We start from the raw sequence: 27,044 nt of genomic DNA on the forward strand, positions 1-27,044 counted from the left end.
TCCTCTCTTCCCAGCTCTATGCTGACAGTTCCAGAAGGCTCCAACAGGCTGTTGCAGCTTGCAGACAGTGTATCTGTTAGCTTGAAAGTGAAAAGCATTTTAGCTTACCAGACCTGTTAGCATGACATCGAATCTATGAAACAGTAATGAAACAGTAAGTAAAACAAAGTAGTCCTGTAGCACCTTAAAGACTAACAATTGTTGTTTCTAAGGTGCTACAGGACTGCTTGTGTTTTGTGAAGCTACAGACTAACACAGCTTCCCCTCTGAGATTAATTAAAACCATTTAGCAGACATGTGCCAACCCTGAATTTACTGACGAAGCCACCTGTGCATTTGTGTGTTTACAGGACTTTAGCTTAAAATTTGCTTTAAATATTTCATTAGTTTGTGGCTGAATCATATAAAATCACATCTCCAAAAATGCTTGCAGAGATATTCAGATGCACAACCCAAGTATTCAGCTTTAGCTTTAAGTGCTTGGATCTGCAGGCATAGTTTTTTAAATAAATTCTTCAAATGTCCACTTTGATCTAAAGTAAACATTTTAATTTTAACTACTATAATACAAAAACTTGCTTCCAAAGTTTTTCTTTCTCTTCTACCCAGATCTATTTTCATTTCACACCTCTGTTTAACAGAGTGCTTAAACAATGTTCCTTTTCTTCCTGATAGCTGGACAAATGAGTTTCCCTTTTACGTCTTCTGACTACGTGATGAACTAGTTTTAAGAGAACCCTCCACCAAAATCAGTCACTTAGTAAGATATAAAAATTTCTGATGTGCCTAAAATCTTTGTAAACACATTTTATTATGAAATAGAGAAATTTCATAAATGTGTCTTGTTAAAAAAATCCCACAACAGAAATTAGTGTTCCCTTTTTCTAAAAGCAACGACCTTTGTTATGAACACGCTAAACAGCTCTGATTGATTAATTTAACATGGTCTCTTTGTTTCAGTGCCATGTCCTCAATGCTAATTCTTCATGCCTTTTCCCTGTTTTCAGTTATGGGAGCGTGACTCACGCCTGACACCTTTGCACAATCTGGCAAACTTGCAGCTACGCTGCCCCTTGCGTTTTGTTCCTTGTCTTTAAATACAACACACCGTAGACTTACTAATGCCATGAAGCATAGATACTGAGGTTGCAGTGCAACAGTTTGTCCAGTAATTCGACTTTCTGGCTTGATGTCATCTCCTTTTCTCCCTTCTTAGCCTGCTGACCACTGTCTGCATCACTCGCTTTTCTTCTTGGCGCCATAATGAAGGCGGGAGGGTGTTCCTTTAGTGGCCTTAACGTGGCAGTGAGGGAGCTCTGAGAAGGGTTGAGCACACTGAATCACGTGCTCAGGATGGTGTAGTGTGGCACAGCAGGGCAAGACAAACCACGGTGCAGTGAACTGTGCATAGTGAGGCCTCCCTGTGTTCATTTTTTTCCTTCCGCTAGTGATAGTTTATGCAACTGTGCGGCTTTCACCAGCTTGCAGGAACTTTGTTTGTGAAACACAGAAATACTCTGAGTGAGACAGTGACCATCTGCTGGAGGTGTAAACCAGATCTTAGTCCCTCCCCTCCCCTCTCCTCTCCAAAGTCAAATGTCGTAAAGGCTGAAGCTTGGAATTGGCTCTGTAGCACATAAGTGGGGAAGCATGCGCTTCGCTCAGTTGGAAAAGAAAATTTGTTTTAAATTAACAAAGTTACCATTGTTTTAAAGCCACACAAACTTTTCAGTGGCGCTTCCAGATGCAGACAAAATCAGGTGAACGCATTTACACAAAACCAAGTGGAACGCATATTTGGACTTCTTCGTACACAGTTTGCATATCTCTGCCACCAACGAGGCTAATGCTCTCAGGCCCTTCAGTCCCCCTTCAAAAGACTGTAGCTGTGTGATTATTAGCCCACACATCTAGTTACAAATCTCCCACACCACAGAATATGCCTGTGCATCTAGAGAGGTTTGGAGCTGCTGCCTTAGTGGGACAACTTGCCTGTCAGCTACCCAGCTAGGGGGAGGGATAGCTCAGTGGTTTGAACATTAGGCTGCTAAACTCAGGGTTGTGAGCTCAAGCCTAGAGGCAGGCCACTTAGGGATCTGAGACAAATAGAAAAGGAAGGGTAGGGGCAATGGTGCTTGGTCCTGCCAAGAGGGTAGGAGACTGGACTCCGTGACCTTCTGAGGTCCCTTCCAGTTCTGTAAGAAGAGTATCTCCATTTATATTATATTACATGGCTTTCTTGTTCTGGTAGAGGACGTTTGCTTCCAAGCCTAGCCAGGGATGGGGTCCCCCAGTCTGTTCTTTGGCAGCGGCCTCTATATGATTCTTATGAATACCACAGCATTCTTCCAAGGTAGTCCATATTCCACAGATGCAGATACTTGGTCCCACTCTGTGGAACTAGTTCAGCTCTCCTGTGAAATGAGGGAGATAGCTGGGTACTAGGATATGTATGTGAAATGGGAAAGTGTCTGCACAGGGCTGAAGAAACTGCTGTGGCACCAACTTCCATCCTCCTCACTGTGGATTATTGTGTGAGGGCCTGTGAGGCTATGCCAGCACTGGGAGGGAATATCCTTTACTGGGGAGACTCCTTCTTTTTTATATATTGTGAAGGGAACAACTAGGTAGCTGGTTCAGGACTGGGGCACAATTGTGAACTTCAAGGCATAAGTGCATCATAGCAGCCTTTCTGCAGCCCTTTACAAGGAACATGCTGGTGCATTTAGGACGAAGATAGCTTTGAGGTTCTTTTCCTCTTTTCTTCATCTTCCTCTCATCTTTCCCCACCCCCTTTATTTGTTTTGAACACACACACACACAGGAAAGTAAATGCAAAATACAGTGGTAAGATAACTTCTAATATTTAAATGCATGAAATGCACAGGTAAAGGATCTTGTAGCAACATTAATTTGACTGCATTGCACACACACAGTATTCCAGAGTATACCCCTTAGCATTTTAGAGCGCCTTTTAATATATTTTACAGCGAGGGTTCTTTGGGCCAATCAGAACCATTACTTTTGTATTTCCTAATTTTTGCGTGTTTGATTTCACCAGCGCAGCACAGCATTAATATTACATTCATATACAGGGATGTATTTATTTGTTATTGCATTTCCTGTAACAGAGTAATTTGTCCATCATTTAGTGAAGAAAAAATCTGATTTAAAATTTCCCCAACTTTTTTAGCAAGGAAAATAGCAAATTTGTCATAGCTTTTTGCAAAAGAGCTCAATGTTTGCTTGAGTGGTGTCTTAACCTTTTAGAAATTGTTTAATTGTTATTTGCACTGGATGTTTATCTTTGCTGGCATCTTTTAAAAGTTCGGTGATAACTTTATACCCTGAAGATCTCTGTGTGCGTATTTCCCTCCTGTATTTCCAAGGAAGTCATTGGAACCTAAGCTTCCTGGGCAACATCAAACTCAGCTAAGAATTCGGGTTAGGAACTCCCTCCCTGTTTCCTAGCAACTCTAGGGTAGTGGTGCTTTCTCCTTTGACTGAATTATTCAACCTCATATATACGCCTAAGGGTAGTGGTAATGAGTCAGACTTTGGGAGAAGCTCACTGGTATAGCGTGATGTCTGGTTGCTCCTGAGGTGTATAATCTGTCACCCAATTCAAATGGAATCAAGACATCTTTGGAATCCTTTTGCATGAACTTAAAAGTGTCTATATTTTAGTTTAATGCTTAGATGGTTGACAAACTGAGGGGTTTCTCTAAGCACACCAGCAACATTTGGTATTAGATCGAATCCGGTAAAACGTGAACATGTACAGGTAAGCAGTTAAAGTTCATATTTGATCTACTTGGAGGTTGATTTCCTTGTGTTGTAATGTGTTTCTTAGTTACTCATCTCAACAACACTAAATTGTGCAAATATCGTGCTGTCTTTTTACTTATTAAAGTCTCATCAGATGTTAAGGAAGTACAGTTAGCTGCCCACTTTGCTTGCTGCCTGTGTTTTGTGAAGGGCAGAAAACAACTTAAACTTCTCTAGTTACTCTATTGTCCAGTTTACTAATGAACAACCCTTAAGTGATTTGAGAGTTTTTGTTGCCATGCCCTCGCTGAAGTCGTCTATTACATATAGTAACGTGTTTATGGAAAGAGAAATAATCAAGCTTTTAGGTAAGAGTTGTTTGCATTCAGTGAAGTGCATTGCCTGATTTATTAAAAAGCTTAAAGTATGTTTTGTTTTGTTTTTATTTCTATCTTGCTAGTCTAAAAGTGGAAACTTTTTAGTAAAGGAAAACTGACTATTCACTGTTCTTAAGATGCCTAGAAACTAAAGTCCATGAAATTTATGTGAGAACAGTTGTCTGTTATGTTGCTAGCTGGTTTTCTGCATGGCTGTTTCTCACAGAAAATCCCGTCTTCATACTTTCACAAATCTGGAAATTGATATCTCTGACTTTGTGTAGGTTAATTTTCATACAGTTTGATCCCTAGCTGTTGTAAATTGGTATCACTCTTTTGATTTCTATGGACAGGTGCTGAGTTATACCAGCTGAGGGAGGACCTGGCTGTATGTATTTGGCATATGTATCCTAACTTTGTAAAATAAAAGCCTTTCTTAATCCTGCATGTTGGGAGAATGGGGGTAAAATTCCAATTAACTAAGGCGGGAGGGAGTTTGTGTGTGGAATGGGGTGCAGGGCATGGGCTCTGGGAGGGAGTTTGGAGCAGGGAGTCGAGGTGCTGGAGGGATTTTGGGGTGCCGTATCCAAGGGTTGCTCATTGTTGGTGACCCTAGCAAGCAGTGACCTGTATGTTCCTGGCAGTGACATGGCGAGGCAGCTCTGCGCACTGCCTGCACTTTCAGGAGCTGCCCCCACAGCTCCTATTGCCTGTAGTTTCCAGCCAATGGGACTGCAGAGGGAATGCACAGAGCAGCCTAACCATGCCTTCACGAGGAACAGCAGGGACATGTCCCTGAAACACCTCCTGTACCCAAACTCCCCCCCAGAGCTCAGGCCCTACACCACTGCCCACACTCCAGACCCCTCATGTCTGTTCCTCAGTGGTATATCCTAGCAACAGCAGGGACACATTGCCACTCCCAGGGAGCCATGCAGAGCCAGGTAAGGAGCCTGCCAACCCTGTGCCAACTGGACTATAAACCAGACTTTCTCTGAAGATCAGAAATGCCGCTTTAAAGAGCTGGCTGGTTGGTACAGGGCAAGATAACACAGCTTTTATTGTATTTGCAGTTCCTCTGCATGTGAGTTGATAATGATTTCTATGCAATCTGAGGAATAAATACTAAAGGCTGGAAATCTTTAACTTGCAGCCAGGTTTTAAATTTTGGTCTCTAATTTGGGATTCCTTGATTTGAGAGCTCAATTTGAGACATGCACCACCTAATTTTCAGAGCTACTAAGTTAACTACAGATTCTCTCTGCTTTTCCTGGGTCTTTCAGGGCTCCGTGGTTCGGAAAGCAATCCCAAGAGATCTCAAATGGAGCACCCAGAAGAGTGGCCACTGTTGAAAATGTTGTCCTGGGTATCCCGAGTCTCTGATCTGGGGGGGTGGGGTGGTCTCAAGTATTTCATTATCACTTCAGTATGCACTGAACATTGTAATTCTTGAAGGCGTATAAAATATAGATGAGAATTCATAGGGCATATAAAATAACTTGTGTGGCTGTTCTTTTTAAACAATTTCTATAGGGTCTGACTTTTCCTGTGGCCTTTCTGTGTCAAAATGTTGCTTACTCCAAAACAAACAAAACCTCACCCAGCATATGTAACTTTACACTGCTGTGCACATGTGTTTAGGGCGTTGGAGAAAACAGAGGGGGAAAGCTCTCTGGCTGGGTACTTTGATACTTCTGCTGAGCCATGCTGGCGACAGAATCTTCAAACCCCTTCTGCACAATGGATGTGTCATTTCACCTGCTAGTGACCAGTGGTCAATGTTCTCTCTTTTTTTCCATTCACGTATGAAATAAATTTTGTGATGTGCACCGAGGGGCTCGTCACCAATAACACGTGCTGCAGGCTTTGGGCGCTGTGGACATTCTGCTAATCAGCTGGGCAGCACCTGGATCTCTCCAGGGTGGTCACCCAAGTGCTCAGGTGACAGGAAACACTGCATAGGCTAGTGGTAACAGGCTCTTTCTGAGCAGCACCCACATTTTGTGCAGGGAGCTAGTAACAAAAGAGTCTTCATACACTCCCATGCAGGCCTCTGAGGGGCTTAGCTTCCAGTGGGTTCTCTGTCCTTCTGTTCTGTATTGGTCTCTGCCAGCTCTCTCTGGGTGTTAGGTCTTCTGACTTGTGAGTACCCCGTCTTCCTTCAGATCGCTTGTCTCTCTTGTGTAGTCACCTTGTATAACCTGGCTGCCCCTGCACCCCAGATGACTCCTTTAGTCCACTCGTTCTGATATCTCTTGAATGGCTAGATCCTCACAGGAGCGCTGTCTTCAGGACCAATAGCCTTTGGCTGCTCCTTGTATTCCAGTGCCTGCTTTCTCTGATTGATGGCCATCTCTGCTCAGTGATATCACCACCCTTCTGGATGCAACAGGTCTCCCCTCATTGGTAGAAGAGTTTTGATTCTTTGTTCCATCAGTGGTTGCACTGGACTATTGTGGTCCCCCTTTGAGGGGTTATTCCTGTTTGCCAAAAATACTGAGAAGGGATCTGACCTTCCTTGAATTCCTCCAAGGCAAATTGCAGCCAGTGATTGACGAATTCAGGCTCCAAAATGCCACGTCTCATAAAGCAGGCCTTCATTTTATGAACTACTGACTTGCTTCTTGTGTAAGGATGGGCACCAACCTCTCAAACATTTGACTAATAATCCCCTGTAATGAAATAATGCCTTTCCTTAAAGATAAATAAGTCTTCTCACTCTTTCCCATGGTTAAGTGGACAGCCCAGGTGGAAACTCAGCTGGCAACAATCACCCAGCTGGTAGTGTCAGACCATTCCATTGTGGCATGGAATTGTGTATTTATGCCTGGTCAGTAAACATACTCTGGAGCCCATCTAAGACAGCTGGCTGTGCTCTGCTGTGGTCTACACTAGAGGCTTTTTTCAAAAAAGTCAAACCTTTTTTGAAAAAATCTCGTGGAGTGTCTGCATGTAAAATGCGTTCTTTTGATATTGAATTGAATGAAAGTGGCACTTCTTCTGGCCACCCTTTGCCACTCCCAGATGAGGAAAAACACCTTCTTGAGAGAGATTCTTTCAGAAAAAAGAGTGTGTAGATGCTCAGGGGGCCCTTTATTCGAAAGAGGGGCCCTCCATGGCACTGGCCAACCGGAGCTCAGAGATGTCCTGGCCAGTGCTATCAGAGCTCTGTGCTCTCTGCGTCTGGATGCCTTAAATGTTTTGGAGAGGCCCAGAAACCCCGTGACAGGCATTTAAGAGCACAGAGGCAGCAAGGAGACGAGCTGAGTACCACTATGCCCTCATAACCACCCCCTGCAGCAGACAGTCCTGTGACGGCTGATGCCAGCCCCCCTGCAATCCCCAGGGCCCCCCACCAGGCAGCCATCTGAGGGGTCTCAGGAACCTGCCCGGGTCACCAAATAGAGGGCCCCATCATGGATGGAACCCAAGCTGAAGGACCTCCTGGGCCTGTAGCATGACGAGGACATTCTCCGGGAGACGACCAGCAAGAGGAGGAATGCCCCCACCTATGGCCAGCTAGCCACAGGCTTGGCGGCCCAGGGACACCCTGTTTGGACCCTGGAGCAGGCATGCTCCAAAGTCAGGGAGCTTCTGCAGGGGTACTCCTGGGCTGGGGATGCAGCCAGGCGGTCGGGGCAGGACCCTCCACCTGCCCCTTCTGCCAAGAGCTCCACAGCCTCCTTGGGGGCAAAGATACCTCCCCTCCCCACAGCCTACTCAACACCGCAATGGAGGAGCCCCCTGTGGCAACTGGGCAAGAGCCAGGGCTGTAGGAGGACCAGCCCAGGACCCTGCAGCACCCGGAGCTGGAGCTGCCATCTGGTGCCATGTCCAGTGAGGGGACTCTCGTGATTGCTGTGGCCTGGAATACTTGAGCCAGGCCACATCCAGCAGGGCACATCCAGATCTCTTTGAGGGACCTTCTGGTAAGCACCCAGCATGCCGCACATCCCGGGACATGGGGTTGAGAGCCTGCCCCTGCACTGGCTGGAACTGGGCCAGCCACACGGACACTGGTCCCAGCCCAGACACACCCCAGAAGGCTGTAGCCCCAGGCTCGTGGACATGCCTGCAGGTGACAGTCAGCACCCGCTTCCAAGGATAGCTCTGTGAGCCACACACGTGGGGAGGGGGTTCAGGAGAGAGACCCAGATTGCACCCAGTTCCCTCAGTGCCCAGGATCCCCAAGGGCCACTGGGTCAACAGATGGGGGTGGGGAGGGCTACTGCCCACAGGGGGCTGTAGTGCAGGATTGACCGACTGTCTTTCTCTCCCTGCTTCCGTCCTCATAGCTGCACCCTGCAAGGGCTGGGCGAGCGCCACCATGTCACCGGGCTGGCCAGCCCCATTCATGTCACTGGCTACAAAGTTCAGGAGCGGCAGAGGAGAGGACCAAGGCACCCCCACCACCGGTGTCCAGGTGGGCCTGCACCTGGAGGGCCCAACGGCATGCTGCAGACAACACCTCTGCCTACACAGCCGTCCTTCACCACCAGAATGACCTGGCAGAGTGGCAGCTGTGGGTGGAGGAGGTGGACCTGGCATGGAGGACTGGGCTGAGCTCATGGCCCACCTCAGGCTGATCGCCGGGATTCTGAGGAGGCAGGCGACCCCGCCTCCTACCCCCCACTGCCCCTGCTACCTCCCCTGCTGCCCCTGCCCCCCCCCACTGCCCTGCTCCCACCCATGCTCCCCCCAGCTATCAGGCTGGGCTTCACCCCGTGGCTGATGGCCATGGTGGGCATTTCTGTGTCAGCCTCCCCTGCCCCCCCTTCCCCTCTTCTCCCACCACCGAGCCCAAGCCTGCTGCACCCCTCCCATGGCCATACCTCCCCATGAGCCCAGCCCCGAAGGGGACCCCGAACCTGGGGCGGGAGGAGATCCCATGGCCACTGTGGTTCATGGCTCCCCACCCCTCATAGGGATAAGGGCCTCCACCCCCTGTCCCAACCTACCGAGTGTATATACTTACCCCCACCCCCATTCAACACTGTACATAGTTATTAGCACAGTTGTCATTTTGCACAGAGTTTCCATGTTTCGGTATAAAGTTTATTTTTTTCAGCACCCCCATTCCCTCATTACTGGGGATGGAGGTGCAGGGTGGACGGGCAGGAGGAGTAGTGGTGGGGACAGGGTGGGGCTGCAGGCCAGAGGAACCTGCACAGGGTGCCCTGAGCAGGGTCACTGGGGCCCACAGGTGAAGCTTTCCTGGAAGGTCTCCCAGATCTACACCCTATCAGGGTGAGGATGGCAGTCAGGGGCTGTACCCAACTGTTTATGCCCAGGACCAGCCTTGGCTATCCATCCCTGGAAGAAGGTCTCCTCCTTGCCCTCCACGATGTTATGGAGGGCACAGCACACCCCCACAACCTGTGGGACATAATGCACCCCAGTGCCAGGTGCATGTGGAGATACCTGAACGGCGCCTTCAGGTGGTCAAAGGCACAGTCCATGGGTTAGCTTGCTCAGCTGAGGCAGCAGTTGAACAGGTCCTGGGTGGGGTCCAGATGACCTGTGTATGGCCACATGAGCCAGGGTTGCAGGGGGTTAGGACGCATCCCCCACCACACACAAGGGCGTGGTGATGTCCCCGACCATGAGTTCCCATAGGGGATGCAGGTCTCCGCCTTCATCCTCTAGCAGAGGCAGGAGTTGCAGAAGACCCACAAGTTATGGGCCTGGCCAGACCCAACCAGCCCACATAAATTCCATGAAGCATCCCCTATGGTCCACCAAGGCCAGCAGCATGACAAAATGGTAGTTAATGTAGTGGGCCACGGTGTGGCTAGGGACATGGATGGCAATGTGGGTTCCATCAATGGTGCTGAAGCAGTGGGAGAAGCCAAGGGCAGTGAATCCAGCGATGGCCACATCCAGGTCTCTGACGTGGATGACCCTCCAGAGCAGGGTGGCTTTGGTTGCCCTCACAGCCTGCAGGGGATGGAGAGCAGACACACTCGCGAGTGTGTGAAGGGGTGCCCCAGGCCCCAATAGGCTCTCCTGCCCCCTCCCACCCCCTTTTCCCCCCACAAACCCGCCGGACAATCCCCCATGAGGCTGCCCCTCCCAGCAGCAGGCCTGTGGGGGGTGGGGAGGTGGCATGGTTCCCTGGGGCTAGGCCTCCCCGCCACCCTGCACCAACCCCTCGCATCCCCAACCCCGGTCCCCAAGGGCCCCCTCACCGAGGCGTCCCTTCTCATGCCAGGCCTATGAGCTGAGAGTGCCTTACTTCCACGAGGACAGTCCTGATGGTTGACTTGCCCACCCCGAATTGCTGTCCCACAGAGCGGTAGATGTCTGGGGTGGCCAGCCTCTAGCTGGCCATGGCTATGTACTTCACAAGGGGGTGGTGGGCTGCATGTGGGTGTCCTAGCATCGAAGGGTGGGAGCGAGCCAGCTGCAGAGCTCCAGGAATGTCTCCTTCCTCACACAGAAATTGTGGAGCCACTGCATGTCGTCTCACTCACCCCTCACCAGCAAGTCCCACCAGGTGGGGCTGGTGAGGTAGTTCCAGATGCACCTGATCGCCCAGGGGCGGGGCGTGGCTGGGGCCTTGTGGGGTTGGGCTCCTCAGCCCCTGTGGGAGGTCTCTGACACTGGAGGAACTGGGAAGCAGCTGCAGTGATGGTGGCCAGCAGCCCAACCAGGGGGTAGGGGTGGTGCCAGCCCGGGAGCTGCTGTGGGTCCATAGCTGGGAGCTCTCAGCTTCTGATCCCTCTTCTGGCTCTGCTTCGCTTTGGTCAGCTTGGCAGGTCTGAGCATGTGCAGGGAGGGGGTGTTTGTGAGGGGCCATTTAAGGGAACACCTGTCCGGAGCTCCTGAAGGACTTGTCGGGCATGTGACCCCGATCTGTGGCATTTTCTAGCCTGTTCTTTCGAAAGAACAGCTGGGGATGTGTGGCTGTTCTCTTACGAAAGGGCAGAATGATCTTTCAGTCTGCTTACTGAGTGTGGATGTGATCTTTCAGAAGCAGTTTTTCGGAAGATATCTTCCAGAAGAACTTCTTTGAAGGATTTCTGTAGTGTCGCCCTAGCCAGCGTGTTCCACCAGTGAGAAGTGAAGCTGAATGCAGGTGAAGCTGAATAAGAGGAAGTTTATTAAACCCCATGAACTCTGTCCATGTAGCTGAGTTGTCTTCACCCTATGCCCTGCTCTTCCTGTTTTCCTGGTGTCTCCTCAATAAGCAGTCCAGGTTGTCCAGCAGTCCAAACTCCCGTTCCACTGTTTGTGATACCATTCTCATTTAAATTCTAAGTCCATTTCCCTGATGTGGAGCAGAGATTGTATTTATTTTTCCAAATGCCATTGGAAGAAAGAATGATTGGCTTAAAAAAATCTCTTTATTTCAAACATTAAAATGCAAATATAGTGAATTGCATAAGCAGATATTAAGAATGAAAGGTTCGTATGTAGACAGTGAGGAGGCTATGAGAGGAACAGAAACTGTTAATTTCTTACAAAAACAGAACAAACACTCTTATGCTGCTTTTTGATTAAACTGAGGAGCAAGATTCACACAGGAGGAGGAACATAGCAATATCATTTCATAGTAAGTGGACAGATAGTGGCCTTTTATACTGTCCACAAAATTAATCCTCTACATTCATTTTGAAAAGATTCTGCACTTTGTATCTAATTTTGGAGAGACTGGGTGAAATCAGTTGGGAGGCAATTGTGTGGATGTGGTTTGCATTCTAAGTCTCTTGCCATTTTTCCTGAGCTGATGTTATCAGGTAGGTGTGCATTCCGGATTGAGAAAGAAGAAAAGCCCATAAAATGTAATCTCATCCACCCCCAACCTGGGCTCAGCACAAGGAAGTTCCCAGGCAGTAGTGGGACGGAGGGGAATTAAGTAAAGCGGCGGTGATTGTCATTACAAATGTGTTGCGTGCCCTCCTTTAGAGTGAGTCTAGTGCCAACTGTTCAGCAGCAGCCTCATCAGCTTTGCGTTTGGCCCCTGGGGTTAGTGAAACGAGAGCACGTGGAATGTGTTTAGCAGATCATCGTTATTGTTAAGTGAACTCTGTTGCCTGGGGCGATTTCAGCAGTTGAGACTGCGCTGGCAGTGACGGCACTTCCTGGAGGGCGTTTTGTGTACGTTGGAGATGGTGCAGGTCTCTGAATTTGCAGCAGAATGTCTCGGGAGTGAATGTGCCGAGGAGTGAAGAATGGCGGAGAAGACGGTGCCTCCTGTGGAAATAGCTTTTCCTCAGACTGTTGTTGAGGAAACCTAAACCCAAGCTCTTCTTCTCACAGCTGCCTGTTGCTAGAATGATTAAGAAGGAGGACTGGTCCAGGGACTGGAAACATGGCTTCTTTTTACAAGTGCATCCGAGGTGACTTCAGGTCGGAGCATAACAGCAGCAGGGTCTGCACAGTGATGTGATCTAGTATGAAGTAAAATGGGGCAGTATTGGCATCTTGGATAAGCAAACGGTAGAAATGAGATTTCTCTTATTTTGTCTCCTAATAATGTCAGGCTGGTACAGCTTTCTACAGAATCACAACAGATCCTCTCATAATTATACTGTATAACTCTGTGTCCTCTAGTGCAGTGGTTTTCAACCAGTGTGCCATGGAACATTGGCATGCCGGGAGAATTGTCCAAGTGTGCCATGGAACTTTGTCAATTTTCCCACACTCTGGCTGTTTGCAGAGCCGCTGTGAGGGGAAATGCTGACCCCTCAGGACCCTGTTCGCTCCAGATGGCAGCTGAAATGCTGCTTACTGGCCCGAATGAGCCTGCCCCCACTCCCTGCTGTGGCAAGAGAGAGGGTGGGAGTCTGTTGAAGCTGGGACGTTGTTTAAGTACCACATCCTGGCTCCAACAGGCTGGCGGGGAGGAAAGCTGCTTGCAGTGGTTACTCAATATCCCTAGCATGGCGTTGAGGAGATTTTGAAGATGTGTCTGTGCATACTAAGAGGGTGCATTCTGTGGTGGATTTGAAATATTCATGTATTTGATCAAGGGTGTCCAACAGGCAGCCCACAGGCCAGAATCTGGCCCACAGAGCCATTTATCTGGCCCTCGGGGCCAGCTGCCACAGCGGCAGCAGCTTCCAAGAGGGTGGCTCTCACGGGGCTGGCTGCTGCAGATCCCCAGCGGCTCGGGTGGCAAGCCGCTGCGGGCCCTAGGGGCAGAGCCACAGCTGGGGTGAGGGACCAGCAGCCAGAGCGCTGAGCCACCACTGGCCCCAGGGGCGTGAAGCCAGCTGCAGAGTCCTGACGGCCGGAGTGCCAAACCACCACCAGCTCCAGGGGGCAGAGAGCAGGCTGGGGCAAGGGGCCAGCAGCAGAGCAGTTTGGGGCTGCGAGGGGGGTTAAGCCTGGGGGTGGGCAGGGGACAGCTTGGGGCTGTAGGGGGTTTATGGCTGGAGGCTATTTTGTGTTCAGCCCCCTCCAGAACAGGTAAAAAAATTGCCATGTGGCCCCTGCTGAAAAAAAGTTGGAAACATCCCCCCCCGCCCGGCATTTGATCCTTGTTTAGCTTGTTGTACACATTCCTATGCTGCAAACCACTCTGGTAAGACTGTAGCCATAGCAAATGGTAAGTAAATGTGACATCTATGAGCAGTCGATTCAGCTGAAAAAAGTGGGTGTGCTGTGGAACTGTTAGTCTCTTTGAAGTGTGCCACGCTACTGAAAGGTTGGGAACCACTGCTCTAATGACCTCCTTTATTTATAATAAGCAATGTTTGGACTATTTCTATGCATTGTACAGATATTCACTTAGACTGTTTTTACCTCCATACTTTAGGATTTCTTGACCAATCTAGAAAGCTTGTCCGCTTCTCCACAATAGGATGCGCTTTTCCTCATATTTTGCAGTTCACACTTTTCAATACATTCTTGGCAAAACAACAGCAAGTAGCCTGGGCGTATAACTGAATAATGCAGGAAAGTACAGTAGTGCAGGCTGAAATTACAGTGAAATGTGAAAAACTTTTGTTGTTGTTCTTAGTTCCTAATAGATCTTAATAAAATTCACTGATTGGATGACATAATATATAGTTGAAAGCAAATAGCCAATGCATCAGGAGAGGCCCCTGAACTGATTAAAATATGCAGGATGTATAAACAATGGGCTGGGTTCAGACCTGCTCTCTGCAGGTGCAATTCCTGTGATTTGGTGGCTAATTTGGTCCATTGAGCTTTGTTAACAGCAGCTAAAGCTCACCAAGGGCCTGATCTGGTGGAGTACAAAGCATTCCCTGCAAGGTGCCAGGTATTATAAAGGCCCATTGAGCTTAACATTGCTGAGGACCAAGCCTTAAACCCTCCAAACTGATGTAGCTGCAGGCAGTATGTAAAATATTGTGCAATTCTGCAGGGTTTCCTTTGGTTCCAAGGAGTTTGATATTTTCTTTCACTTAGAAACGGTATGTAGGGGGGACAAGAAGACTTGCTTGGACTCTGGGCAAGGTTGGGAGAGCCCAGCTCAGTACTTCTGGGAGGGGTGGGGCTGAGGGAGCACTACCTGGAGTGAGCCACGCTGCCCTCCCCCATTCCCCTGCCAGCCCTGAGAGGTGCTCAGAGCACTCCACATGGTGCCCTGGAAGTGATTGAAAAGGCCCAGGGCTCCAGCCACCATGAGCCCTGGGACCTTTTAAATTGCTGGACCCCGGGGCAACTAACCCCTCTTCCTCGACTGGGGGGGGGGGCGGCGCTGAGTGTGAGTGTCCAGTTTCTTGTATTCGTAATTTGAAAGTGAAAAGGAAGAGCAGCGTATGCTGCCGTGTGTGCTTAATTTGTGAAGCCCTTGAGATTCAATAACAATTTGACTTTCCACTCATTCTGAATACTGAAAGGCCTTTCAACAATTGCTTTAGTAAAATAGTTTCAGAACTAAATAGCTAAATTAAAGAACAGTTGTGATTGCTGACTGGGGAGTTCAGAGGAATCTCTTCTGTAATTGAACCAAGACGTTCTGCTTTTCCTGTACTGCTTTTAAACCATATGCGCAGTAAGTTTGCGATACTTCACTGAAACTCAGCTCTCGGTCATTGTAGTACAATGAAGTATGAAGTGCTGCCCTGTCTGTAGAACAAGTTGCTGAGCTAAAATGCTTTTTGTGTACATTAGATAGTAGTATTTGAATACCCTTTTAAGAACAAAATGGATGGTTCATTTCTAATTATGAAGAAGGCTGATGCACACTTGAAAAATGTGTAATTGTCTAGCCGTTCATGCTGTTAACTGTCCTGTATCAACATTCTGACTTTCTGGGGTTGTGAAGCATCCCACAACATAGCCATGCCTTTCTCTTCCAGTGTTTGTTCCAAGAAGGGAAAAGAGACACTATACCATTGCTGTCTCAAACAGTCATACAGCTTGTTACGGTGTGTTCTAGTGTATAGAATAAACATTAAAAAATTAAATCAGAAACTTTGTAGAAAGAAAAAAATTTGAACTGCAGTGCGCAGGAGGGATAGCTCAGCAGTTTGAGCATTGGCCTGCTAAACCCAGGATGGTGAACTCTGTCCTTAAGGAGGCCATTTATGGGTCTGGGGCAAATAGATTAAAAAAAAATACTCCGTCAGGGATGGTGTTTGGTCCTGCCAAGAGGGCAGGGGACTGAACTCAGTGACCTTCCAGCTCTATGAGATGTGTATCTACATATATTCTTATTTTATTATCTTAGTGGGTGGTGGGTTATGTCGTGAATTTAGTGCATTTTATGTTGAGTTAGCTGTGCCTCCTAACTTTTTTCTTTTTTCCCCAAGTGTCTGGAGGGAGTGGAAATCAAGCTTCTCTCTTGAAGAAGGCATGATCATACATATATAGCATTCAGTTACATGGAAGGGGAGAATAATTTCCTCCATTGCAGGAATCACTGGGTGCACTGCTATAGGTTGTGGTATAGGTCAGACTACACAATCATAGTGGTCTTTTCTGACCTAGATGTATGAATCTCTCTGTATTTTTTGTTACAGCGGTGTTCTCTTTTTCCCACTCCAGTAGGTTCTGGAGCCACAGCTAGGCTAGTGAGTGGGCCACATGAGTGGCCCTCCATCTCAATGGGCCGCAAGGTTGTTGTAAGCAAGACCATAGCTGTGTCTACACGTGCACGCTACTTCGAAGTAGTGGCACTAACTTTGAAATAGCGCCCGTCGCGGCTACACGCGTCGGGCGCTATTTCGAAGTTAACTTCGACGTTAGGCGGCGAGACGTCGAAGTCGCTAACCTCATGAGGGGATCGGAATAGCGCCCTACTTCGACGTTCAACGTCGAAGTAGGGACCGTGTAGACGATCCGCGTCCCGCAACGTCGAAATTGTGGGGTCCTCCATGGCAGCCATCAGCTGGGGGGTTGAGAGATGCTGTCTCTCCAGCCCGTGCGGGGCTCTATGGTCACCGTGTGCAGCAGCCTTTAGCCCAGGGCTTCTGGCTGCTGCTGCTGCAGCGGGGGATTCATGCTGCATGCACAGGGTCTGCAACTCGTTGTCGGCTCTGTGGATCTTGTGCTGTTTAGTGCAAGTGTGTCTGGGAGGGGCCCTTTAAGGGAGCGGCTGGCTGTTGAGTCCGCCCTGTGACCCTGTCTGCAGCTGTGCCTGGCACCCTTATTTCGATGTGTGCTACTGTGGCGTGTAGACGTTCCCTCGCTGTGCCTATTTCGATGTGGTGCTGCACAACATCGATGTTGAACATCGACATTGCCAGCCCTGGAGGACGTGTAGACGTTATTCATCGAAATAGCCTATTTCGATGTAGGCTTCATGTGTAGACGTAGCCAAAATCTCCTGGGATAAGGCAGTTTTGATAACTGCGCTTGCGCGCCTAGAATTTGCGGTGTGTCGACTGAACCGTAACAGCACTTTGGAGGCAGAGGGAGCACGTGGCTGTTCCAGTCAGTGTTGCATAATCAGCACGCACCTCACCTTGTATGCCCCAGCTTTAAGTGCATGTCACTGTAGTAATACCAGTATGGAAAAAACTATATGGACAGAAACCAGAAGCATCTGGCAACCCTACATATGGGCAGCAGGAAACAAAATTCCCACAATCGTCACGTAGAACCGTGGTGGGCCTCATGTGGCTCATAGGCTACAGGTTGCCCCCCACTGCTCTGGAGGAGAAACGTAGATGATTCTCCTCCTCTGCCCCCCTGGAAATTTGTTGCATGTAATAGAGGATGAAACGGGCTGCAGCAGTGTAAGGTTTTCTGAGGACTCTACGCAAAGAGTCTGCACATTCTGGGGAAATACATAATTACAAATGCACCAGGGATGAGCATTCAAGTGGTCAGGTGACTGAAGCAAAATGTACACTGCCAAACCAAAGTAAAAGAATTAAACAAAGAAGCCCATGTCAAATGTATCTGACTAAGAATTCTCGTAAGAAAATGGAAGAGGCAATGTTGCTATTTTTCTGTCCTGATCGGTGGTGACTGAAATGCTGGCTCTCAGAAATATTACAGTGCTAGCCCAAGTGCTTGTGAGGGATGCATGTGAAACCAGGTGTATTCCACCTCTCTCCTCTGCTTTTCTGCAGCGACTTCCTCATATTTTTGAGGTCCTCAGGTACTACCACAGTACCAACAAGGATCATGAGCCCCATTCTATTAGGCCTTTTACAAACTATTGATACACAGCCGTCCCCTACCCAGAGAGGTCACCACCCAGGGCCTTGGCAATATGAAGGAGGGGAATTAACTGGCAGTGGGGAGGAAGGTGACAATAGAGATGGGTGCCTTTGTGTAGATCAGTAGCCAGAGTGGTCTCAGTAGTCAGAACTAGTTGCCACCTTTTTCAGGGCTTCCCATGTCTCCATATTGCCTTTGGAAGGAGAGAGACGTATTGGTGTCCATTGGCTTTGTTCTTATTGTGAAGGAAAGCGAAAACCACAAAATGCTACCTCTATTTGCCTGGTCTCCTTGAACAGGAGGTCCAGGTTTTAGACTGGGGATGAGAAGAAAGCAGGGATTTTCTGACTCGCTTCAAAGGAGCCTGAAAAAAGCGGGCGTTTTTTAGAATATTGTAATGTGTAGTGAGGGACGTGCAAAAGCGTTTTACAGCTGTGGACATGGGGGTTTGGAGGGGCTTTATCTGTAGTACATGCAGGTTGGTTTATCAATAGAAGGACTGAGGCTCTGATGTTTGTCACTAGAAAGGTGATGGTTTGGAAGTCCTTGTCACTGGGGAAGCTGAAGAAGGCTTTAGTCAGCAGAAAGAGGAGGTCAGTGTGAATGCATTTTATTCTAGATGGTTTCAACAGGACCAGTTATTGAGTTATACAGCAGCCAGCCAGGCGCTGTGCCAACAACTACTGGCTCGAGCTATGCAGCAGCATCATCCAGACCTGTGCTGACTTTGGTAATCTCAGGGGAATGTACGAGGGCATCAAGAAGGCATTAGGACCCACCCAGAACAAGATGGCACCTCTGAACTCCAAATCTGGTGAAGTCATCACTGACAAAGCCAAACAGATGGAGCGCTGGGTTGAGCACTGCTCCGAGCTGTACTCACACGAGAACATTGTGGTTGATACAGCCCTCGATGCCGTTGAGCTCCTACCAGTAATGGATGAACTGGACCAGGAACCAACTGTGGATGAACTGAAGAAAGCCATCGACAGCATTGCAGTAGGAAAGGCCCCGGGCCAGGATGGTATACCACCAGAGGTAATCAAGTGTGCCACGACACCCTCCTGGAACCCCTACATGAGTTACTGTGCCTGTGCTGGAGAGAGGGAGAGGTTCCACAGGATCTGTGCGACGCTAACATTGTAACGTTGTATAAGAGCAAAGGAGACAGAAGCGACTGCAACAATTACCGTGGAATCTCCCTCCTAAGCATCACTGGTAAACTGTTCGCTCGCGTCATCCTCGGCAGACTCCAGAAGATTGCTGAGAGGGTGTATCCTGAATCACAGTGCGGATTCTGCGCAGAGAGATCTACCATTGACGTGGTCTTCTCTCTGAGGCAGCTGCAGGAGAAATGCAGGGAGCAGAGGAAGGCACTCTGTATTGCCTTCATCGACCTGTCCAAGGCCTTTGACTTGGTCAGCAGGGATGGACTGTTCAAACTGCTGCACAAGCTAGGCTGTCCACCACGGTTACTCAAGATGATCCCGTCTTTCCACGAAGACATGAGGGGAACCATCCAATATGACGGCACATTATCGGATGTTTTCAGCATCAGGAGCAGCGTCAAACAAGGATGCGTCCTTGCTCTGACATTGTTCGGGATCTTCTTCGCACTTCTTAAACATTCCTTTGGATCTTCAGCAGAGGGCATCTTTTTGCGCACAAGATCTGATGGGAAACTGTTTAATCTTGCAAGGATGAAAGCTAAATCTAAGATGCAGGAAGTCCTCATCAGAAATATACTGTTTGCAGATGACACTGCTGTAGCATCGCACACAGAAGACCAGCTTCAGAAACTGCTGGATTGGTTCTCCAAAGCATGCAAGGACTTCGGGCTTTCCATCAGCCTAAAGAAGACAACTGTACTTGCTCAGGACGTTGCTGAACCTCCATCAATCAACATTGACAACTATACGTTAGAGGTCGTCCACGAGTTCGTTTACCTCAGGTCCACCATCACTGACACCCTGTCATTGGAGTCTGAGCTAAATAGGATGCTCGGAAAAGCAGCCACAACTCTGTCCAGACTCAGCAAGAGTGTGTGGAATAACATCAAGTTGTACACCCCCACCAAAATGCAAGTCTACAGAGCTTGCATCCTCAGCACCCTCCTTTATGGCAGCGAGTCTTGGACCCTGTACGCCCGCCAGGAAAAGAGGCTGAACATCTTCTTCTTGCACCACCTCAGGCGCATCCTTGGAATATCATGGAAGGACAGAGTGTCCAACACTACTGTCTTTGAGCAAGCTGGAATCCCAACCACGCACACCCTCCTCAGGCAGTGGCGGCTCCGCTGGCTTGGCCACGTCCACAGGATGAATGATGGAAGGATCCCAAAAGACATCCTGTATGGTGAGCTAGCCTCTGGCAAAAGACCTCCTGGACGCCCCCAGTTGCGCTACAAAGATGTTTGCAAGAGGGACCTCAGGGAGGTAGACATCGAGTCGACAGCTGGGAGGAGCTGGCGGACGATCACAGCAGATGGAGGCAGGAACTACACAAGGACCTTCAGAAGGGTGAGTTGAGGATCAGACAGCTAGCAGAGGAGAAGCGAGCCCACAGAAAGCACAGTAAGGACCTGCCAGACACCCACCACACATGCAACAGATGCAGCAAGGGCTGTCACTCTCGTGTGGGCCTTCACAGTCACAGTCAGCAATGCAAATGATGATCCCAAATGGAACTACGAAGGGCGCGATCCATAGTCTAAGTAGACTGAAGGGTGCTACTACTACTACTAGTTATTGAGTAGGATTGTGCTTTTCACTACAGGATATTCACCTGGCATATTTCCATTCTTCTTATTTTTCCCCTCCCTCTCAAGTGACCTTTCAGGCTCCTCCTCCTAACTACCCTGCTATCTCCATGATCTTCCCAGTTATCAGAGATAAATTTGGGGTGTAGCTGGATGTTGTAGAAGTGAAAATTGTTGTGGTTTTGAACCTGAGAGACTCCAAATTCTGATCTCCTGGATTCACCACAGAATGCATGGCCTGCCAGATATTCTGGGCAGTGGATCGTAACTGTCCTGTGGCTGATGAAAGTTTGCTGCTTCCCCTTAACAGTGGAACGCTCGTTGTCAGGGGAGCTGCATCCTCTCACGCTTAGACTGAACATCTCCGAGGTCTGTCTTTCCTTTTTATTATATAGTAATTGTTTCTGTCACATGCTGAATGTATTAATATGAGCAAATTTATTACAGATTCTATTTGTGAAAGAGTGTTGCCTAGGGATGGGCTAAATAGATTCTATTAAAGAAAGAAATGACATAGTGTGTAGCAATCATATTGCCTGGCATTTTATACTTTTATTCTGAAAGGATCTCAGGCTGGTTTATGGTTGTATAAATTACACAGTGGAGTCCCAGTCTGTGACCAGGGCTCCTAAGGGTTACGATGATAGAAATTACTATTATTAATAAGCTACTTTGCCCACCATTGAAAGTTGCGCTGCCACTGTGGGGTAATCATGGCAGGTCTCTACCAGCACATTTTAGAAGGGGAAGTGAAGGACTATCCTTGACAACAAGTATTCAGTGAGGATTTTAAGTAGGAAGAAGGCAATTGCTCAAACTGAAATTTGGCCAAGACCCCCGGATGAAGACAGGACGAGCTCTTTGAATCTCAAAAGGTCAGGAACTCTGTTTTATGTCTCAGCCAAAAGATGGTGCAATCAATCACTGGCTGTGCTTCCTAACACAGGGCCAGAATGAAAGCTCCAGTTCAGAAAGCACTTAAACAGGGCCGTAACAAGGGTGAGGCAACTGAGGCACTTGCCTGAGGCACCACACCTCAGGGGGCACAGTTAGCCAGCTGGGCAGCTCTGTCCCAGCTGCATGTGGCTCTTCAAGAGCCATTGGCAGCTTGTTATGCTGCTGCCACCGGCTGCTGCTGCAGTTGCAGGGACAAAGGCGGCTGCAGCTCCAGCTTGGAGGGTGGGAAGGAGTTTGAGCAGGGACCACCAGCCGTAGCTGCCTTTGTCCCTGCAGCAGCAGTAGCTGACGGCAGCATAACGAGCTGCAAATGGCTCTTAAAGAGCCACATACAGCTCAGACAGAGCTGCCCAGCCAGCTAACTGTGCCACCTGAGGTGGCCCTGCCCTTGGCGCAGCTGCTGCGGGCCCTTTATTCTTTTACGTAGAATGGTCATAAATCAGACATCAGGAACGGTGATGTGTGTATGAGTGTGTGAGGGAGGCCAGGCAAGGCAGGGGTTAAACAAGGCCTGTTAGCCCAATCAGCCCCACCCCAGTTCATGTGCAGCCAGTGTCAGGCCTGGAGGGGTATGAAAGGAAGGAAGCCAGCCCAGTTTGGGGATGACCAACCAAGAGGCAGGAGCTGGCTCTGAGGCAGCAGACCCCAAGCCAGAGCTGCCACATGGTCGGCTGCTGGAGGACACAGCCCAGGACCCTCCCTCGGGCACTGAGGGGAGTGGACAGCCTCCCCCCCAGGATACCCCTCTTCTGCCAAAGAGGGAACTAGATTCTTGGGGCCATGCCCCAAACTTAACCCATAGACTCTTGGGTGGGGCTGAAGACCCACCCAACAGGCCCTGGCCAGGTGACCTAGCCACCAGGCCACCCAGTCCCAGGTGCGAACTGCTCACACGTGGTGGAGAATGTGAGTATAGCCCAGCCCTGCAGAAGGGCCATCCCACTGTGCCAGCCATAGGCCCAGCAAGCGCAAACCACTGAAGCGATGGAGCCCCTGCTGAAGTGGATGGTGGAGCAACAGGCCAGCCAGAAGCAGCAGCAGCAGCAGCAGCAGCAGCAGCTGCTCCACCAGATGGCTCAGTGGCAGCATCAGCTGACTGGGGAATTAGCAACCCACCAACAACAGCTGATGCAGCAGGTGGCTTCCTTGCTACAACCCCGAACCCCGGATGGGCCGCCAGTGCCGGCACCAATCAAACTCACAAAGATGGTCCCGGAAGGTGACTCAGAAGCATTCCTGGAGACATTTGAGTGGGTGGCCACCTTAGCCCAGTGGGCCCGAGGGCAGTGGGCAGCCATCTTGGCACCTTACTTGACAGGGGTCACTCAGACTGTCTATCAGGTGCTGGATGCTGTAGCTGGTCAGGACTGTGCCCAGGTCAAGGCAGCAATCCTGGGTGCCCTGGATATCTCGGAGGAGACTTCCTGCCAGCGCTTCCAGGGGGAAGTATGGACCTCAGGAGCCCAACCCTGCCTCATTGCCCAGAAGCTGCGGGATACCTGCTGGAGGTGGTTGAAGCCTGAAATAAGATCTGGGGTGCAGGTGTCCAAGCAGATCCTGCTTGAGCAGTTCATCCAGATTCTGCCCTCTTGGGGAAGGGAGTGGGTGATGAAGAACCACCCAGAAGATATGACTGCAGCCATCCAGTTGATGGAGAATTATCTAGCGGCCAAGTCCTTGGGGATGACTTCCTCGCTAGGCCCCACGTCAGCCGGAGGCACCGCAGCATGAGTGACTGAGGGGGGCTAGGAGTCATGAGGCTGGGGGGGTGGGTGGGCTGCAGCACCTGCTGCTCCCTCCTGGGCCCTGAAAGACCTGGAGTTACCGGGCTAACCTGGGGCTTCAAACCTGGGGCCTTGGACCAGCCTACCAGCGACTCCATTCACGCCTCAGCCTGGAGATGCTGTTCGACATTGCTTCCCACCCTGAGCCCCTCCAGGAGGCACCCCAAAGGCCACCATAGATGAGGACTCCTGCTTCACATGCAGGGACACTGGTCCTGAGACTGCCCATACATGGAGTGCGACTTTGGGAAGCTCTGGACCCCACAAACATGTGCACAGCCCCAAGGCCCTGTCAAGCTGACCATCCCTATATATGTCAATGGGATGGAGGCAATTGGACTGATGGACTCAGGGTGTGCCCATACCCTGGTTCGGCAAACACTCGTGCCTGGTGTAGGGCCCCCTCAACACGCCATCAGGCTGCAGTGTGTCCATGGGGATGTGAAGGCCTCTCCCTGACCCTGGGTGATCTTGTGGGTGGGAAGGCACAAAGATCCAATGATGGTTGGCCTGGCCCCAGCCCTTGCCTATCCGGTAATACTGGTAGGAGACTGGGGACATTTTCACGAGCTACTAGCAGGACTTGGGAAGCCTTCAACTAAGCAATGGCAACCACAGTCACTGAGCATGGAAAAGGCAGGGACCACAAATCTGGCTGGAGTAGGGGAAGTGGTGGACTCACGGGAAGGGACTTCCCAGAGACCAGCACCAGCCCAGGTGGACACTGGCCCCCATCAACTGGAGAGGGAGCCACCTCCACCTGAATCTGCAGTCCTCGCACGACCCTCGGACTTTGTGGGTGAGCAGTGGGCTGATGAGACGCTGAGCCGAGCGTACGATCGGGTCACGGTAGTGAATGGGGAGACCACCAGAGCCTATCCAACGGGACGGTTCCCCCATTTCAAAATCCAGGGAGACCATCTCTGCCGCACAGAGAAGGACCCGCAGATGGGAGAAGCGCACCATCAGCTCCTGGTTCCCTGACCATACCGGGGAGAGGTCATGCAGCTCGCCCATGGCCATCCCCATGGCGGGACACGTGGGAAGAGACAAGACACTGGACAGGATCGTGATCTGCTTCTTTTGGCCTGGGATCCACAGAGAGGTCATAGACTTCTGTGCCTCCTGCCCAGAGTGCCAGCTCACAGCACCGCAGTCCGTGCAGAAGGCCCCATTAGTTCCCCTCCCACTCGTGAGTATACCCTTTGAGTGGATTGGCATCGATATAGTCGGCCTCCTGGAGAAGAGTGCCTCTGGATACTGATTCATCCTTGTTGTCGTTGCTTGTGCAACTCGGTACCCGGAAGCCGTGCTGGTATGCTCCATGAGTGACAAGAGGGTGGCAACTGCGCTCATGAACATCTTCGCTCAGGTCGGGGTCCCTTGGGAGATCTCAACGGATCAGGGGACAAACTTTATGTCCCAAACGGTGCAACAACTTTGCCGGCTGCTAAAGATCAAGACCCTCTGAACGTCTGTTTACCACCCCAAGACTGACGGACTAGTACAGCACTTTAGTCAGACTTGGAAGGCCAGGCTCCGCAAATTTGTGCTGACAGATGCAGGTCACTGGGACCAGCTCCTCCCAGCCCTCATGTTTGCAGTTCAGGAGGTTCCCCAGGACTCTACAGGGTTTTCACCCTTTGAACTCCTGCATGAGAGGCAGCCGCAGGGGATTCTGGACCTAGTAAGGGAAATGTGAGAGGAACAGCCTTTCCAAAGCAGTAACATGGTGCAATATGTGCTCAACCTACAAGAGAGACTTGAAACTCCAGGTACATTTGCCCAAGAGAACCTCCTCCAAGCACAGCGGGCTCAGGAGGCAACTTACAACAAACAAGCAAGACTCCGTGAGTTTCAGCCAGGAGATCAAGTGCTACTGCTACTACCAAGTACAGACTCTGAGTTCCTCACCTGCTGACAGGGGCCTTACGAGATCGTCCGAAGAGTGGGCCCAGTGAGCCATGAGGTAGACCGGCCGGGTAAGCATAAGGGGTGACAGATCTGCCATGTAAATTTCTTAAAACCCTGGCAGGCCCAAGAAGGGCTACTAATCACCCCCTACCCACCAGACCTCGAACTGGGGCCACAAGAAGCACAGATGGCAAACCCTGGGGAGGTCCAGATTGGGCCTAACCTTCCCCAGGAACAGAGGATTCAGGCCCAGAAGTTAGTTGCCAACTTTTCCTCAGTCTTTTCAGTGACACTTGGTCGATCTCACCTGTCTGTCCACCATATCCAGACCGAACCTGGGGTTAAGGTCCAGGAGATACCTTGACCCCTTCCGCAGAAGTTGAGGGAGGTGGTGAAGCAAGAACAGCAGTCGATGCTGGCACTGGGGTTAACTGAGGAATCTTTCAGTGAATGGAAAAGCCCGATAGTCCTAGTTCACAAACAGGATGGGAGCACCCAGTTTTGCATTGACTTGTGGAAGTTGAATGCAGTGTCCATATTCGATGCCTACCCAATGCTCTGGGTAGATGAGTTGCTCGATTGGCTTGGGGAAGCAGAGTACATCACTACCCTCGACTTAACAAAGGGCTATTGGCAAATCCCCCTCACACCTGAGTCCAAAGAGAAGACGACTTTCTCGACCCCCTTTGGACTCTTCCAATTCCAGACCATGCCCTTCGGGATGCGTGGTGCCCTGGCTATGTTCCAGTGCCTAATGGATCAAGTTCTATGTCCCCATATAGTGGACGATATAGTGATCTATAGCTGTGATTGGCAGACCCACCTACAACATGCGTCTGCCATATTGCAGTCCCTCCACGAAGCGGGCCTGACAGCAAACCCAGCAAAATGCCGTCTTGGAAGGGATGAGACGACCTACTTACCGTACACCTTGGGGAAGGGCATGGTACGCCCCCTAGTGGGGAAGGTCCAAGCCTTCCAGCATCACGCCCCTCCATCCTCAAAAAGACAGGTACGCCAGTTCCTGGGGTTAGCAGGGTATTACCGCTGCTTCATCCCGGGCTTCTCCTCCATCGCTGCCCCTCTTACTGACCTCCTCAGACAAGAGGTTCCCAACTGCGTCCCATGGACTCCAGCTTGTGAGGAAGCTTTCCAGGCCCTAAAGACCCAGCTCTGCCGAGAACCGGTTCTGTACAGCCCCAGCTTCTCGAAGGTGTTCCTGCTACAGACGGATGCCTCAGGTGTCGGGGTGGGAGCGGTGCTCTCCCAAGTCGTGGGAGGCGAGGAGCACTCGATTCTTCATATCATCTGGAAGCTCTTCCCAAGGGAGGAGGCCTACTCAGTAATAGGGAAAGAGGCCCTAGCAGTCAAATGGGCCATAGATTCACTCCGATACTACCTCCTGGGCAGACTCTTTACCCTCTTCATCGACCACACCCCCCCTGCGCTGGCTACAGGCAATGAAAGAGGCAAACCCCAGAATCATGAGGTGGTACCTCTCCCTCCAACCCTCCTCCTTCCAGATCCAGCATCGTGCAGGGAAGGATCACACAAATGTGGACTTTTTGTCCAGGGGAGAAGGAACACAGTGGGCGGGGAGGGGTAGACCGCGATGGGGGTCTTGGGGTGGGGGATGTGTAAGAGTGTGAGAGGGAGGTCAGGCAAGGCAGGGGTTAAACAAGGCCTGTTGGCCCAATCAGCCCCGGCCCAGTTCACCTGCAGCCAGTGTCAGGCCTGGAGGGGTATGAAAGGAAGGAAGCCAGCCCAGTTTGGGGATGACCAACCAAGAGGCAGGAGCTGGCTCTGAGGCAGCAGGCCCCAAGCCAGAGCTGCCACCCAGTCAGCCACTGGAGGGCGCAGCCCAGGACCCTTCCCCAGGCACTGAGGGGAGTGGGGAGC

At 50.2% G+C, this 27,044-nt stretch overlaps 1 protein-coding gene and 1 long non-coding RNA gene across 7 annotated transcripts in view; both read left to right on the forward strand.

Annotated features, from left to right (window-relative positions):
* Positions 1 to 27,044, forward strand: part of CRACDL (CRACD like) — a 107,478-nt gene that overhangs the window by 32,793 nt on the left and 47,641 nt on the right. For 5 of the 6 annotated variants that reach the window (XR_012645222.1, XR_012645220.1, XR_012645223.1 and 2 more), the window contains exon 1: positions 3,238 to 3,784. The exons of the other annotated variant lie outside the window; for it this stretch is intronic. Coding sequence is in view for 2 of the 5 variants with exons in the window: in XM_074991653.1 (XP_074847754.1) it covers positions 3,777 to 3,784 (8 nt within the window). In the remaining 3 variants the exon portion in view is untranslated. Of the gene's footprint in view, positions 1 to 3,237; positions 3,785 to 27,044 lie in introns of those variants that run through there. 6 annotated transcript variants of the gene reach the window in all.
* Positions 4,045 to 5,620, forward strand: LOC142006805 (uncharacterized). Its single transcript, XR_012643832.1, has 3 exons — positions 4,045 to 4,136; positions 4,499 to 4,533; positions 5,429 to 5,620. It is a non-coding gene; the product is annotated as an uncharacterized LOC142006805 (long non-coding RNA).

The sequence above is a fragment of the Carettochelys insculpta genome, chromosome 1 (genome assembly GCF_033958435.1).
Source record: "Carettochelys insculpta isolate YL-2023 chromosome 1, ASM3395843v1, whole genome shotgun sequence".
Classification (NCBI taxonomy): Eukaryota; Metazoa; Chordata; order Testudines; family Carettochelyidae; genus Carettochelys; species Carettochelys insculpta.